Here is a 17,084-nt window from a genome sequence, read left to right as displayed (position 1 = left end):
TTGCCACACTGTCTTCCACAATGGTTGAACTAATTTACACTCCCACCAACAGTGTAAAAGCGTTCCTATTTCTCCACATCCTCTCCAGCATGTGTTATTTCCTGACTTTTTAATGATTGCCATTCTAACTGGCAGGAGATGGTATTTCATTGTGGTTTTAATCTGCATTTCTCTAATGACCAGTGATGATGAGCTTTTTTTCATGTGTTTGTTGGCTACATAAATGTCTTCTTTTGAGAAGTGTCTGTTCATATCCTTTGCCCATTTTTTGATGTGGTTGTTGGTTTTTTTCTTGTAAATTTATTTATTTGTAGATTCTGCATATTAGCCCTTTGTCAGGTGGATAGATTGCAAAAATTTTCTCCCATTCTGTAGGTTACCTGTTGACTTTGGTGGTAGTTTCCATATGCTGTGAAGAAGCTCTTTGGTTTAATTATATTCCATTTGTCAATTTTGGCTTTTGTTGTCATTGCTTTTGGTGTTTTAGTCGTGAAGTCTTTGCCCATGCCTATGTCCTGAATGGTATTGCCTAGGTTTTCTTCTAGGGTTTTTATGGTTTTAAGTCTTGAGTTTAAGTCTCTAATCCATCTTGAGTTAAGTTTTCATAAGGTGTAAGGAAGGAGTCCAGTTTTAGTTTTCTGCATATGGCTAGCCAGTTTTCCCAACACCATTTATTAAATAGGGAATCCTTTCCTCATTGCCTGTTTTTGTCAGGCTTATCAAAGATTAGATGGTTGTAGATGTGTGGCATTATTTCTGAGGCCTCTGTTCTGTTCCGTTGGTCTATATGTCTGTTTTGGTACCAGTATCATGCTGTTTTGTTTACTATAGCTTTATAGTTTAGTTTGAAGTCAGGTAGCATGATGCCTCCCGCTTTGTTCCTTTTGCTTAGGATTGTCTTTGCTATGTGGGCTTTTTTTGGGTTCCATATGAAATGTACAGTAGTTTTTTTCTAATTCTGCAAAGAAAGTCAATGGTAGCTTGATGGGGATTGCATTGAATCTATAAATTACTTTGGGCAATATGGCCATTTTCATGATATTGATTCTTCCTATCCATGAGCATGAAATATTTTTCCATTTGGGTGTCCTCTCTTATTTCCTTGAGCAGTGGTTTGTAGTGCTCCTTGAAGAGGTCCTTCACATCCCTTGTAAGTTCTATTCCTAGATATTTATTCTGTTTGTAGCAGTTGCGAATGGGAGATTTTGGCTCTCTGTTTGTTTGTTATTGGTGTATAGGAATGCTTGTGAATTTTGCACATTGATTTTGTGTCCTGAGACTTTTCTGAGGTTGCTTATCAGCTTAAGGAGATTTGGGGCTGCGACAGTGGTGTTCTCTAAGTATACAATTATGTCATCTGCAAACAGAGACAATTTGACTTCCTCTCCTCCTATCTCAATACCTTTTATTTTTTTCTCTTGCCTGATTGCCCTGACCAGAACTTCCCATACTGTGTTGAATAGGAGTGGTGAGAGAGAACATCCTTGTCTTGTGCCAGTTTTCAAAAGGAATCCTTCCAGTTTTTTCCCCATTCAGTATGACAAGTGCAGCGGGTTTGTCATACATGGCTCTTATTATTTTGAGATACATTCCATCAGTACCTAGTTTATTGAGAGTTTTTAGTGTAAAGGGTGTTTAATTTTATCTAAGGCCCTTTCTGCATCTATTGAGATAGTCATGTGGTTTTTGTCTTTGACTCTGCTTATGTAATCCATCACATAAGCTTTTTGACATGCTGCTGGATTCGGTTTGCCAGTATTGTATTGAGGATTTTCACATTAATATTCATCAGGGATATTGGCCTGAAATTTTCTTTTTTTGTTCTGTCTCTTTCAGGTTCGGGTATCAGGATGACGCTGGCCTTATTAAATGAGTTAGGGAGACTTCCCTCTTTTTCTATTGTTTGGAATAGTTTCAGAAGGAATGGTACCAGCTCTTCTTAGTACCTCTGATAGAGTTCGGCTGTTAATCCATCTGGTCCTGCACCTGTTTTAGTTGGTAGGCTATCAATTACTGCCTCAATTTCAGAACCTGTTATTGGCCTATTCAGGGATTCAACTTCTTTTTGGTTTAGACGTGGGCGGGTGTATGTTTCCAGGAATTTATCTATTTCTTCTTGATTTTCTAGTTTATTTGTGTACAGGTGTTTATAATATTTTCTGATGGTAATTTGTATTTCTGTGGGATCAGTGGTGATATACCCTTTATCATTTTTTACTGTGTCTATTTGATTCTTCGCCTTTTCTTCTTCTCCCTTTGTTTTATTTGTCTGGCTAGCTGTCTATTTTGTTGATCCTTTCAAATATCCATCTCCTGGATTCATTGATTTTTTTTTTTTTAAGGGAATTTCGTGTCTGTCTCCTTCTGTTCTGCTCTGATCTTAGTTATTTCGTTTCTTCTGCTAGCTGTTGAATGTATTTGGTCTTGCTTCTCTTGTTCTTTTAATTGCTATGTTAGGGTACTGATTTTAGATTTTTCTTTCTTTTTCTTGTGGGCATTTTGTGCTGTAAATTTCCCTCTAGACACTGCTTTAAATGTGTCCCTGAGATATTGGTACGTTATATCTTTGTTCTCATTGGTTTCAAGTAACTTCTTTATTTCTGCTGTATTTTCGTCATTTACTCAGTAGTAGTCTTTCAGGAACAGGTTGTTCAGTTTACATGTAGTTGTGCAGTTTTGAGTGAGTTTCTTCATCTTGAGTTCTGATTTGACTGAGTGTGGTCTGAGAGGCTGTTTGTTATGATTCCATTCTTTTGCATTTGCTGAGGAGTGTTTTACTTCCAATTATGTGGCCAGTTTTAGAATAAATGCAACTTGGTGTTGAGAAGTACATACATTCTGTTGATTTGGGGTGGAGAGCTCTGTAAATGTTTGTTAGCTCTGCTTGGTCCAGAGCAGAGTTTCAACTCCTGGACATTCCTATTAATTTTCTGTCTTGATGATCTGTCTAATATTGACAGTGGGGTGTTAAAGTCTCCCACTATTGTTGTGTGGGAGTCTAAGTCTCTTTGTAGGTCTCTAAGAACTTGGTTATGAATCTGCGTGCTCCTGTATTGGGTACATGTATATTTATGTTAGTTACCTCTTTCTATTGCATTGATCCCTTTACCATTATGTAATGCCCTTCTTGGTCTCTTTTTATCTTTGTTGGTTTAAAATCTGTTTTATCAGAGACTAGGATTGCAACCCCTGCTTTTTTTTGCTTTCTATTTTCTTGGTAAATATTCCTCCATCCCTTTATTTTGAGCCCTTGTTTATCTTTGTATGTGAGATGGGTCTCCTGAATACAGCACACTGGTGGGGCTTGACTTTTTATCCAATTTGCCAGTCTCCGTGTTTCGATTGGGGCATTTATCCTATTTACATTTAAGGTTAATATCATGTGAATTTGATCCTGTCATTATGATGCTAGCTGGTTATTTTGCCTGTTAGTTGATGCAGTTTCTTCATAGTGTTGATGGTCTTTACAATTTGGTAAGTTTTTGCAGTGGCTAGTAGTGGTTGTTCATTTCCATGTTTTAGTGCTTTCTTCAGGAGCTCTTGTAAGGCAGGCCTGGTGGTGACAAAATCTCAGCATTTGCTTGTCTGTAAATGATTTTATTTCTCCTTCGCTTATGAAGCTTAGTTTGGCTGGATATAAAATTCTGGGTTCAAAATTCTTTAAGAATGTTGAATATTGCCTACCCCACTTATAGGGCTTGTAGGGTTTCTGCAGAGACATCTGCTGTTAGTCTGATAGGCTCCCCTTTGTGGGTAACCTAACCTTTCTCTGTGGCTGCCCTTAACATTTTTTCCTTCTTTTCAGATTCCTTGGTGAATCTGACAATTATGTGTCTTGGGGTTACTCTTCTTGACAAGTATCTTTGTGGTGTTCTCTGTATTACCTGAATTTGAATCTTAGCCTGTCTTGCTAGGTTGAGGAAGTTCTGCTGGATAATATCCCGTTCTCCAACTTGGTTCCATTCTCCTCGTCACTTTCATGTACACCAATCAAACATAGATTTGGTCTTTTAACATAGTCCCATATTTCTTGGAGGGTTTGTTCATTCCTTTTCATTCTTTTCTTCTAATCTTGTCTTCTCGCTTTGTTTCATTAAGTTGCTTTCTAGTCGCTGCTATTATTTCTTTCTTCTGCTTGATTGATTTGGCTGTTGATACTTGTGTATGCTTCACAAAGCTCTTGTGCTTGTTTTTCAGCTCCATCAGGTCATTTATATTCTTCTTTTGGTTATTCTAGTTAGCAGTTTGGATAACCTTTGAAGGCTGTTAGATTCCTCACATTGGGTTGAAACGTGCTCCTTTAGCTCAGAGGAGTTTGCTATTACCAACCTTCTGAAGCCTATTTCTGTCAATTCATCAAACTCATTCTCTGTCCAGTTTTGTTTCCTTGCTGGCAGGGAGTTGTGATCCTTTGGAGGAGAAGAGACATTCTGGTTTTTAGAATTTTAAGTCTTTTTGCGCTGGTTTCCCCCCATCTTTGTTGCTTTATCTACCATTGGCCTTTGATGTTGGTAGCCTTCGGATGGGGTCTCTGTATGGATGTCCTTTTTGTTGAATGTTGGTGCTATTCCTTCTGTTAGTTTTCCTTCTAATAGTCAGGCCCCTCTGCTGCAAGTCTGCCGGCATTTGCTGGAGATCCACTCCAGATCCTGTTTGCTTGGGCATCACCAATGGAGGCTGCAGAACAGCAAAGACTGCCTGTTCCTTCCTCTGGAAGCTTTGTCCCAGAGGGGCTCCTGTCAGATGCCAGTCCGAACTCTCCTGTATGAGGTGTCTATCAGCCCCTACTGGGAGGTGTCTCCCAGTCAGGATACACGGGGATCAGGGAGCCACTTGAGGAGGCAGTCTGTCCCTTAGCAGAGCTTGAATGCTGTGCTGGGAGACCTGCTGCTTTCTTTAGAGCTACCAGCCAGGGACTTTGAAGTCGGCTGAAGCCACTTCTTCCCCCAGGTACTCCACTTGAGGGATATGGGCATTTTATCTATAAGCCCCTGACTGTGGCTGCTGCCTTTTTTTTTTTTTAATTGCGTTTTAGGTTTTCGGGTACATGAGAAGAACATGCAAGATTGTTGCATAGGTACGTACATGGCAATGTGGTTTGCTGCCTTCCTCCCCATCATCTATATCTGGCATTTCTCCCGATGTTATCCCTCCCCAACTCCCCACCCCCCGCTGTCCCTCCCTTAGTTCCCCCCCACAGACCCCTGTGTGCGGTGCACCCCTCCCTGTGTCCATGTGTTCTCATTGTTCAACACCTGCCTGTGAGTCAGAGCATGTGGTGTTTGATTTTCTGTTCTTGTGTCAGTTTACTGAGAATGATGGTTTCCAGGTTCATCCATGTCCCTACAAAGGACACAAACTCATCGTTTTTGATGGCTGCATAATATTCCATGATGTATAGGTGCCACATTTTCCCTGTCCAGTCTATCATCGATGGGCATTTGAGTTGGTTCCAAGTCTTTGCTATTGTAAACAGTGCTGCAATTAACATTCGTGTGCCTGTGACCTTATAATAGAACAATTTATAATCCTTTGGATATATACCCAGCAATGGGATTGCTGGGTCAAATAGAATTTATATTTCTAGGTCCTTGAGGAATCGCCACACTGTCTTCCACAATGGTTGAACTAATTTACACTCCCTCCAACAGTGTAAAAGTGTTCCTATTTCTCCACATCCTCTCCAGCATCTGTTGTCTCCAGATTTTTTAATGATCGCCATTCTAACTGGCGTGAGATGGTATCTCAATGTTGTTTTGATTTGCATTTCTCTAATGACCAGTGATGATGAGCATTTTTTCATATGTTTGTTGGCCTCATATATGTCTTTTTTTGTAAAGTATCTGTTCATATCCTTTGCCCACTTTTGAATGTGTTTGTTTGTTTTTTTCTGGTAAATCTGCTTTAGTTCTTTGTGGATTCTGGATATTAGCCCTTTGTCAGATGGGTAGATTGCAAAAACTTCTTCCCATTCTGTTGGTTGCCAATTCACTCTAATGATTGTTTCTTTTGCTGTGCAGAAGCTCTGGAGTTTAATTCGGTTCCATTTGTCTATTTTGGCTTTTGTCGCAATGCCCTTTTTTTTTTTTTTTTTTTTTTTTTGTCTTTTTCATAGATGCCCTTCCCAGCGAGTAGGAATCTAGAGAGGGAGTCTGGCCACAGTGGCCTTACTGAGCTGTGGTGGCCTCTACCTGGTTCAACCTACTGGGTGGCTTTGTTTACACTGTAAGGGTAAAACTGCCTACTCAAGCCTCAGCAGTAGTTGACATCCCTCCCCCTACCAATTCGAGTATCCCCAGTCAACCTTGGACTGCTGTGGTGGCAGCGAAAATTTTAATCCACTGGATCTTAGCTTGCTGGGCTCCATGGGGTAGGGTCCACTGAGGCAGACCACTTGGCTCCCTTACTTCACCTCCCTTTCTAGGGGAGTGAACAGTTCTGTCTTGCTGGCATTCTAGGCACCACTGGGATATGAAAAAAAAAAAACCTCTTGCAGCTAGCTTGGTGTCTGCCCAAATGGCCACCCAGTTTTGTGCTTGAAACCCAGGGCCCTGGTGGGGTAGGCACCAGAGGGAATCTCATGGTCTGCAGGTTGTGAAGGGAGTCTGCAGTGTGCATGGGAGAAGTGTAGTATCTGGACCAGAGTGCACCATTCCTAACAGCAGAATCCCTCACGGCTTAGTCCCTCATGGTTTCCCTTGGCTAGGAGAGGGAACTTCCTGACCCCTTGCACTTCCTGGGTGAGACAACATCCCACCCTTCTTCATCTCACCCTCATGGGTTGCACCCACTGTCCAACCAGTCCCAGTGAGATGAACTGAGTACCTCAGTAGGAAATGCAGAAATCACCCGCCTTCGGCCTTGATCATGCTGGGAGCTGCAGACTAGAGCTTTTCCTGTTCCGCCATCTTGCCAACAATCCCAACTTCTTTAAAAGTCTGTGTTTTTAATCATTCTTGGCCTATAACGTGAATTTGTTGACAACATTAGTAAAGTTTTTTGAAATCACTTTGAGTTAAACTTGTCAGAGAATCTTGAACCCAAGTCTGATTATTCTGTTAGTAATTTAAAATACTTTAATGCTTAGAAATTGTTGAACTGATGAATAAATGGTCTATCTTCAAAAGAAGTGAATCAGTCATTAAATTGGATATAAGTGAAACTTTTAAAGATTTCTAACCTTGTGTAGGATGAAAGCGTAAAACAGTTGTTTGGCATGAATTACCTTACAACATATGTAAAATGTAATTTCTCAATTCAATTTAATATTTTCTTAGTACCATGACTTTATATTAGTCAGAGTTCAGGTTAAAATAATGAAATTAGTTTGTATGAATACTGCTTATTTTTTATTTTACTGTCTTGCTTAAGTTAAAGGCCCCGCTTGTACTAAAATATTTGTAGAAGGCTATGGAAAGAGATTCCTGTTTGTAGAACACATTTTTTGTAGAGAAAATTTTCTCCTGATAATTGGTTATTCTTTTTCCCAGATTCCACCTGCTAAGAACAAATTAGTCCATTATGTCATTCTGATTTCTAAGACATCAAAACCAAATTCACAGTTATAAACCTTGTTTGCTATCTAGTCCGTTGGATACTGTGTTGACAATTAAGTTGGACTTAAATAGCCTTAAATTGCTCTGTGGAAATGACATATCTGTGGTTCCATATTAGACTGGAACATATTACTATGAAAATTGTAGCGAATTCTAACTGAAGTAGAGAAGAATAGGAAATGCCTCTTGAGACCGAGGTTCAGTCTAGCAGGCATTTGCTGACATTTCATAGGAGCCAGGTCCTGGTTAGGCATTGTGGATACAAATATTGATGAGTCAAGGTTTCTGGGGGAGTTTTACAGCATCAGAGAGAAAGTTCCTAAAGTAACTTTAATGCAAACCAAAATGCTATTAGGAATGAAAAGTGTCGCAGGATAACAGTAAGAGAAGAGAGAAGACCTTTTCGAGAAAGCTGACTTGAGTTAAGCCTTGGTAAATGGGGGTATCCTCACCTAGTGAGAAGTTATGGGAGAATGATTTTAGTGAAACTTCCTCTTTCTTCTATAGTTGATAGAAGTATTACCAGTGTTACCTTCTGGTTTTGATATTTATACTGTGGTTATAGAAGATGTTACTATTAGTGGAAACTGAATGAGAGATCAACGGAAACTTTGTGCTATCGGCTTTTTTTATTAAGATAAAACTCATATAACATAAAACTGTTAAATTTATCATAGAATTCCTTGGCGTATAATTTATAAAGTGTATAATTTAGTGTCATTTAGTACATTTGCAATTTTGCACAACCCTCAGCTCTATCTGGATCCCATACCTTTTTATCACTCCGAAGGGAACCCTGTATCCATTAAGTCAGCAGTCCCAAACCTTTTTGGCACCACGGATCAGTGTCGTGGAAGACAGTTTTTCCATGGACGGGGTCAGAGGCCAGGTGGTGGGGGTGGTTTCGGGATAAAATTGTTCCACCTCAGATCATCTGACATTAGATTGTCATGAGGAATGCACAACCTAGATCCCTTGCATGTGCAGTTCACAATAGGCTTCACAGTTGTGTGAGAATCTAATGCTGCCGCTGACTTGATAGGCAGCAGAGCTCATGAGGTAATTCTCACTTGCTTGCCACTCATCTCCTGCTGTGTGGCCCGGTTCCTAACAGGTCATGGACCTGTAGTGGTCCACAGCCCAAGGGTTAGGGACCCTGCATTAAACAATCACTCTTCCTTTTTTCTTTTTCTCAGCACCTAACAACCACAAATCTGCTTTCTGTCACTGTAGATTTAACTATTATGAATATTTCATGTTAAGTGGAATTCTCCAGTATGTGACCTTTTGTTTCTGCCTTTTTTCACATAGTATGTTTTTAAGGATTGCCCATATTGTACTAGTTTGTGTTGTTGGTAATTTTTATGGCTTAATAAGTCTGTTGTATAGATATATGACATTTTGTCTGTCCATTTACCCACTGAGGGACATTTGTGTTATTTCCACTTGTGGGCTATTGTGAATAGCACTGCCAAGAGCATTTATTTTGCAAGTATTTGTTTGTTTACCTATTTTCAGTTATTTTGGATATATAGCTAAGTGTAGAAATGCAGGATCATATGCTAATTTTGTGTTTAACTTTTTGAAGAACCGCCAAAATGTTTTCCAGAGAGCCTTTTAGTTCTTTCATCCATTCTGAGTTTAATTTTGTATGTAGTGTGAAGTAGGGGCCTAAAAGAGAATTATTATTATTTTCCACAATATTAGAAAATCTTCTATGCTATTAAATCATTTATTTTCTGATTCATTAAAAAAAGATTAAAGAAGATAAATATGACTGCTAAAATTATAAAACCCTTAGAAGAAGACAGATAAATCTTCATGACCTTCATTAGGAAATGGATTCTTTGACATGGTACCAAAAGAACAAGCAAAAATATGAAAAACAGATAATTGAACTTAATTAAAATTAAGAAATTGTACTATCAAGAAAGCAAAATATGTCGAGGCACGATGGCTCACGCCTGTTACACCAGCACTTTGGGAGGCCGAGGTGGGTGAATTGCCTGATCTCAAGAGTTCAAAACCAGCCTGGCCAACAGGGTGGAACGCCGTCTCTACTAAAACAAAAAATTATCTGGGCATGGTGGTGCACGCCTATAATCCCAGCTACTCAGGTGGCTGAAGTAGGAGAATCACTTGAACCCAGGAGGCGGAGGCTGCAGTGAGGAGAGATCGTGCCACTACCCTCCAGCCTGGGTGACAGAGTGAGACCCTGCCTCAAAAAAGAAAAGTAAGTAAAAAGACAACCCACAGCCTAGGAGACAAGTCATATACTGGATAAAGGTCTAACGTTCAGATTATACAAATAACTCTTAAAATGTACCAACAGCGACGAAGGGCAGTAGTCTTGTAATCCCAGCCCTTTGAGAGGCCGAAAAGGGAGGATCCCTTTAAGCCAGGAGTTCAAGACCAACCTGGGCAACAAGGCAATACCTCGTCTCTAAAAATGGATGGATGGATGGATGGATGGATGGATGGATGGATGGCAGTAAAACAATAAATAACACAATTTAAGAATGGAAAAATAATTTGTATAGACATTTCTCCAGAGAATATATACTAATGGCCTATAAACACAGCAAACATGTTTACCATCATTAGCTATTAGGAAAATACAAATCAAACCACGATGAAATACTATATCATGCCCCCTAGGATAGCTGTAATAAAATAAACGGACAATAATAAGACAAGATATGGAGATACTGGAATACTCCTACATTACTGGGTGCAAATGTAAGATGGTAAAGTGGAAAACAGTTTAACAATTCCTCAAAAAGCTAAACATACACTTCTTTATGACCCAACAATTCTTCTAGGTGTATACCAAAAAGAATTTAAAAATATGTCCACATAAAAACTTGTACATGAATGTTTGTAGCAGCCCAAAAGTGGAAACAAGCCAAATCTTCAGATGATTGGATAAGCAAAATGTAAACTCATACAATGGAATATTATTCCACCATAAAAAGAACTGAGGCACTGATACATGTTTTAACATAGATGAACTCAAAAACATTATTCTAACTGAATGAAGCCAAACACAAAAGACCACATAGTGTATGATTCCATTTATTTGAAATGTCCTGAATAGAGACAGAAAGCAGATTTGTGGTTGCCAGTTAGGGAAAATAGGGCATGATTGAGTACGTAATTTCTTTTTTGGTATGATGAAAATGCTTTGGAGTTAGATAGTAGTGACAGTTGTACACTATGAACATACTAGAAACCACTGAATGCACTTTAAGGGAATGAATTTTATGGTATGTTGAATATATCAATAAAAATAAATAAGTTTTAAAATGTTTTGCATGTAGAGATTTTTGTTTTAAAACAATGTTCATTTGATGTTTTCCTTAAGAAAAGTATTTTTATTTAATTTTTTAGAAATTTATCTTGGCATCCAGCATTGACCACTACAAGTAAAATGCGAATTCCACATTCTCATGCATTTATTGATCTGACTGAAGATTTTACAGCAGGTGAGTTGCATTTAAATCTGGAATTGTTTTGAAATGCCAAAGAAGTATGGGATTTTATTTACTCTATACTTAGTATTCATTTGCTAATGAAGTAAATGTTGAAATTATGTTAAAAGGATGTTAGAAAGTCAGTGATATGGAAACATGGAAAAAGTACTGACTGTATTAAGTCTTTAGCTATTGTCATTTTTGTTGTTTGTTAATAACTGCCTCAGAATTTGAATTCTCCACTTTTTATGAATTCATGATAATTTCAGCACGTTTCCTGCCGTTTCTTTACCTTATTATTAAACTTTTTAAAAAATAATATATGCTACAAAATTAATGATAACAAAAATCTTTAGCTTATGGACAAGAAGACTTTCAGAAGCTTTTAAAACTTGTTACTCTGGAAAATTTTAAACAGAAAATTGGACAGAATAGTATATGCAAGTTTAACCATCACCAAGCTTCCACAATTATTATTTTTCTTTTTTTTATTTTATTTTTTTTCCCATTTATTTATTTTATTGCATTTTAGGTTTTGGGGTACATGTGAAGAACACGCAAGATTGTTGCATAGGTACACATGTGGCAGTGTGATTTGCGGCCTTCCTCCCCATCACCTACATCTGGCATCTCTCCCCCTGCCATCTCACCCCAGCTCCCCACCCGTCACCATCCCTCCCCATTTCCCCCCAACTGACCCCAGTGTGTAGTGTACCCCTTCCTGTGTCCATGTGTTCTCATTGTTCAACACCTGCCTATGAGTGAGAACATGCGGTGTTTGATCTTCTGCTCTTCTATCAGTTTGCTGAGAATGATGGTTTCCAGGTTCTTCCATGTCCCTACAAAGGACACAAACTCATCATTTTTTAATGGCTGCATAATATTCCATGGTGTATATATGCCACATTTTCCCTGTCCACTCTATCATCGATGGGCATTTGGGTTGGTTCCAGGTCTTTGCTATTGTAAAAAGTGCTGCAATGAACATTCATGTGTACGTGTCCTTTTAGTAGAACGATTTATAATCCTTTGGATATATACCCAGCAATGGGATTGCTGGGTCAAATGGAATTTCTATTTCTAGGTCCTTGAGGAATCGCCACACTGTCTTGCACAATGGTTGAACTAATTTACACTCCCACCAACAGTGTAAAAGTGTTCCTATTTCTCCACATCCTCTCCAGCATCTGTTGTCTCCAGATTTTTTAATGATCGCCATTCTAACTGGCGTGAGATGGTATCTCAATGTTGTTTTGATTGGCATTTCTCTGATGACCAGTGATGATGAGCACTTTTTCATATGTTTGTTGGCCTCGTGTCTGTCTTCTTTTGTAAAGTATCTGTTCATATCCTTTGCCCACTTTTGAATGGGCTTGTTAGTTTTTTTCTTGTAAACCTGTTTTAGTTCTTTGTAAATTCTGGATATCAGCCCTTTGTCAGATGAGTAAACTGCAGAAATTTTTTCCCATTCTGTTGGTTGCCGATTCACTCTAATGACTGTTTCTTTTGCCGTGCAGAAGCTGTGGAGTTTGATTAGGTCCCATTTGTCTATTTTGGCTTTTGTTGTCAATGCTTTTGGTGTTTTGGCCATGAAGTCCTTGCCTACACCTATGTCCTGAATGGTTTTGCCTATATTTTCTTCTAGGGTTTTTATGGTGTTAGGTCTTATGTTTAAGTCTTTAATCCATCTGGAGTTAATTTTAGTGTAAGGTGTCAGGAAGGGGTCCAGTTTCTGCTTCCTGCACATGGCTAGCCAGTTTTCCTGACACCATTTATTAAACAGGGAATCCTTTCCCCATTGCTTGTTTTTGTCTGGTTTGTCAAAGATCAGATGGTTGTAGATATGTTGCGTTGCGTCTGAGACCTCTGTTCTGTTCCATTGGTCTATATGTCTGTTTTGGTACCAGTACCATGCTGTTTTGATTACTGTAGCCTTGTAGTATAGTTTGAAGTCCGGTAGTGTGATGCCCCCCGCTTTGTTCTTTTTGCTTAAAATTGACTTGGCTATGCGGGCTTCAACAATTATTATATGGCCCAATCTTGTTTCCCCTGTAAACGTACCTACAAGTTCCTCCTACCCAAGATAATGTTAAATTAAATCCCAAACATATAATTTCATTTTTAAATATTTTCATCTGTATCTCAAATTGCAAGGAGTTTTTCATTTAAAACTGCCAGATCATTTTGAAACCTAAAAAAATTAAACAATAATTCCTTTTTTTGAGTCTCACTCTGTTACTCAGACTAGAGCACAGTGGTGCATGTGATCACAGCTCACTACAACCTCTGCCTTCCAGGCTTAAGCCATCCTCCCACCTCAGACTCCAGAGTAGCTAGGACTACAAGCATGTGCCATTATGCCCAGTTAATTTTTGCATTTTTTGTAGAGATGTAGTTTCCCCATGTTTCCCTGTCTGGTCTGGAACTCTGGCTCAAGCAGTCTGCCCACCATGGCTTCCCAAAATGGTGGGATTACACACATGAGCCACCACACCCAATCAACAGTTTCTTAATATCATTGAATATCTAGTCATTATTAAAAATGCCCCAATTTTCTCCTACATGTTTTTATCAAATCAGGAGTTTAACAAGGTTCATACAGAAGTAGAGAAAATGTCTGTGCTGTACATATCTGTGCTATACAGTTGTGTGTATTTTTCAGATTGTATCCCAATGGAGTTAACATGTTACATATTACTATGCTCCTATATTTCCTCTAACCCAACAGTTAGATTTGGAGCCTTGATGAGAATCAGAATTCCTTTTTTTTTTTTGGAGACAGAGTCTCACCCAGTTGCCCAGGCTGGAGTGCAGTGATGTGATCTCTTGTCACTGCAACCTCCACCTCCTGGGTTCAAGAGATTCTCCTGCCTCAGCCAACCAATTAGCTAGAACTACAGTCTCATGCTGCCATGCCCAACCCATTTTTTTTTGTATTTTAATAGAGATGGGGTTTCACCGTGTTGGCTGGGCTGATCTCAAACTCCTGGGCTCAGGCAATTTGCCCACCTTGGCCTCCCAAAGTGCTGGGGTTATAGGTGTGAGCTGCTACGACCACCCACAGAATCAAAATTCTTTTGTGGGTTGTAGGAATGGGAATATCAAGAATATTTCCTAGGTGTTGCTGTATGTTTCAGCTCATTAGGTAATGTAGTTTAAGTTCTCTCTCTTTTGGATATTAAAATTGATCAGTACGTTCGGTTTTCCTCAGCATAGATCATCCACTACAGTGTTCTCTAATGGTTAGGAGGTATGAATGGTTATTGTCAGGTCCATTATTTCAAGAAGAGTCGCAAAATTATGACACACTAAGTATATCACTCTACAGCATGTATAATTAGCTAAATTTTCTTTTTTAGTCACCTACAGTATAGCTGAGACAGGAAAGATAACTAATTGATTTCTCCACCCCCACTCCCACTTTCCACCATTTTTTGTCAGCATTCAATACTTAACAGTCTGATTTTACAATGACATCTTTCTATAATGTACCAGTTATAAATGAGTAAAGCAGGCCTACTGGCTGCTAGATGTGATAAACCTTATTTTCTTTAAAAACATTCCATGATGCAAAACCTAATTTTCTTTGAGAAACAGGTAGAAAATAATACTGCGTAATTTAAACCTCTTAATTCTGGATTGATTACGACTTTTGCTAGAACATTTTCATTGTTAACATACAACTTGGAAAGTTAAAGAATATTTAGTGCCCAAATACACTGGATTTTACTGACTTAAAAACCACAAATTTAACCTTTTATCTAGTAAATTTTTTATAAATCTAAGTTTTTTGGTACTTAAGTATATGTTTTGGTTGGGAAGAAAGGAGAGAATTTAAGAAATGAAAACAGAGGTCGTTTTTAGTGTGGATTATCTGTTATGCCTAATCACATGAAAACCTCAATAATAAGATGTTGACTACATTGCAATGGAAATTGTCTTAAAAGCTTGCTTTTCAAGATGAGGAAATTCTATAATTACAGATTCATTTTTAAAAATCTTATTTCTATTATACACTTATATCCAAACTTTTGTTTTTTACAATTTCTTTTTAGGAAAAGTCTATCTTAATGAAGTTTTAGAAATGTACTTTAAGTTCAGTAATATGGGACTTCCTTAAACAATACTGACTTGACATTTAAGTAAGCTGCCACCATGGCTGTTGCTACCCATCTGCACGTGCAGAGTGGGGAAATAGAGGCTAACACATCCATTTCACTGCCGCCATGGCTGTTGTGTATGTGTGCCACCCTGGAGGCCCAAGGATTACCGTCAACAATGCCACATATCTTGCCCAAGAAGCCTGGGGATCTGCCAGCTCATCCTACCACTGCTGTGGCCAGCACAAGAGCAAGTTGCCAGAATCCACAAGCATTGCCTTGCCTAGACCCACTATCATTATTACCTGTGGATGCTGTGAAGGGCCCAAGGACTGGCATACTCAGCTCACCATCTGGGCCCTGAGAAACCATACAACTGACATCCCAGTCCTCAGCAAGGCTTGGAGACAGAGTCTCACTCTGTTGCCCAGGCTGGAGTGCAGTGGGGTGATGTCCACTCACTGCCACCTCTGCCTCCCGGGTTCAAGCGATTCTCCTGCCTCAGCCTCCCAAGTAGGTGGGACTACAGGTGCACACCACCACACCTGGCTAATTTTTTTGTATTTTAATAGAGATGAGGTTTCACCATGTTGGCCAGGCTGATCTTGAACTCCTGAGTTCAGGCAATTTACCTGCCTTGGCCTCCCAAAGTGCTGGGATTATAGACGTGAGCCACTGCACTCAGCCACAGAATCAGAATGGTAGCCTAAGCCATTAAGAATTCACAAACACCACTGGTGCTGATTACAGCCAAATATACAGTAGTCACACTACCGTATGTACCCATAATCAGAGCCAGAGCACCCTACCTGATCAACTCTACAGAGACATATATATAGGGAAAAAAGACTTTCCCTATGAAACCTACTACATAAAATTGGAAGAAGCACCTGTTACAGCAGATGCATGGATATCAACATGAGAACACAAAAACATGTTAAAGCAAAGAAACAGGATAGCTGCAAACAAACACAGTAATTCTCCAGCAAGACATTTCAGTGAGAAACAAATTTAAGAAATGCCTGGAAAAGAATTCAAAATTGTGATGTTAAACTCAGGCAAAAAGCAATGCAGTTAATACAAACAAATCAGAAAAATAATTTGTGATCTGAAATTGAGAAATCCAACAAAGACATATCATTAAAGAAAAAAAAATAAACAAATGGAATCCTGGAACTAAAGAATTCAATGAATGCAATAAAAAATACAAGAGAGGGCTTCAGAATAGTCTAGGTTAAGTAGAAGAAGGAATATCCAAACATAAGGATAGGTCTTTTGAAATAATGCAATTAGTCAGAAAAAAAGAAAAAAGAGGAAAGCCTACATGACATATGCAACATCATAAAGCAACCAAATATTCAATTTTTGGATAACAGCTGAAAACTCAAGTGTTACAAGAGATATAGACTACCACATACAGGAAGCTTAATGATAGATACATTTAACACAAAAAAGTCTTCTCTGTGGCATATTATAATCAAACTGTCAAAACTCCAAAAGAAAAAAAAAACAATAACAAAAGCTGGGTGTGGTAGCTCATACCTGTGATCTTTTTACCTCGACAGACCAAGGTGGGTGGATCACTTGAATCCAGGAGTTCAAGACCAGCTGGGACAACATGGCAAAACCCTGTCTCTAACAACAACAACAACAACAAAAACCCCACAAAATTGGCCAAGCATGCTGACATGCTCCTGTATTTCCAGCTACTTGGGAGGCTGAAGTGAAAGGATCACTTGAACCCAGGTCAAGCCTGCAGTGAACAGCTATGGTGCCACTGCACTCCAGCCTGTGTGACAGAGCAACACCTTGTCTCAAAAAAAAACAGTAATAATAATAAATGAGAATTCTAAAAAGAGCAGTAGAAAGATTCAAGTCACAAATAGAGAGCCCCCATTAGACTAACCGTGGATTTCTTAGCAGAAATCTTACAGGCCAAGAGAAAATAAGATGGT

The 17,084-nt window shown here is 38.9% G+C and overlaps 1 protein-coding gene across 1 annotated transcript in view; it reads left to right on the top strand.

Annotated features, from left to right (window-relative positions):
* ITFG1 (integrin alpha FG-GAP repeat containing 1) overlaps positions 1–17,084 on the top strand; it is a 295,251-nt gene that overhangs the window by 22,698 nt on the left and 255,469 nt on the right. The window contains exon 6 of the mRNA XM_032255603.1: positions 10,947–11,041. Within this exon, the coding sequence (XP_032111494.1) occupies positions 10,947–11,041 (95 nt within the window). The remainder of the gene's footprint in view (positions 1–10,946; positions 11,042–17,084) is intronic.

Source organism: Sapajus apella, unplaced genomic scaffold (genome assembly GCF_009761245.1).
Source record: "Sapajus apella isolate SASKATOON/1434 unplaced genomic scaffold, GSC_monkey_1.0 scaffold90, whole genome shotgun sequence".
Lineage (NCBI taxonomy): Eukaryota > Metazoa > Chordata > Mammalia > Primates > Cebidae > Sapajus > Sapajus apella.
This window is presented reverse-complemented; position numbering and strand designations above follow the sequence as displayed.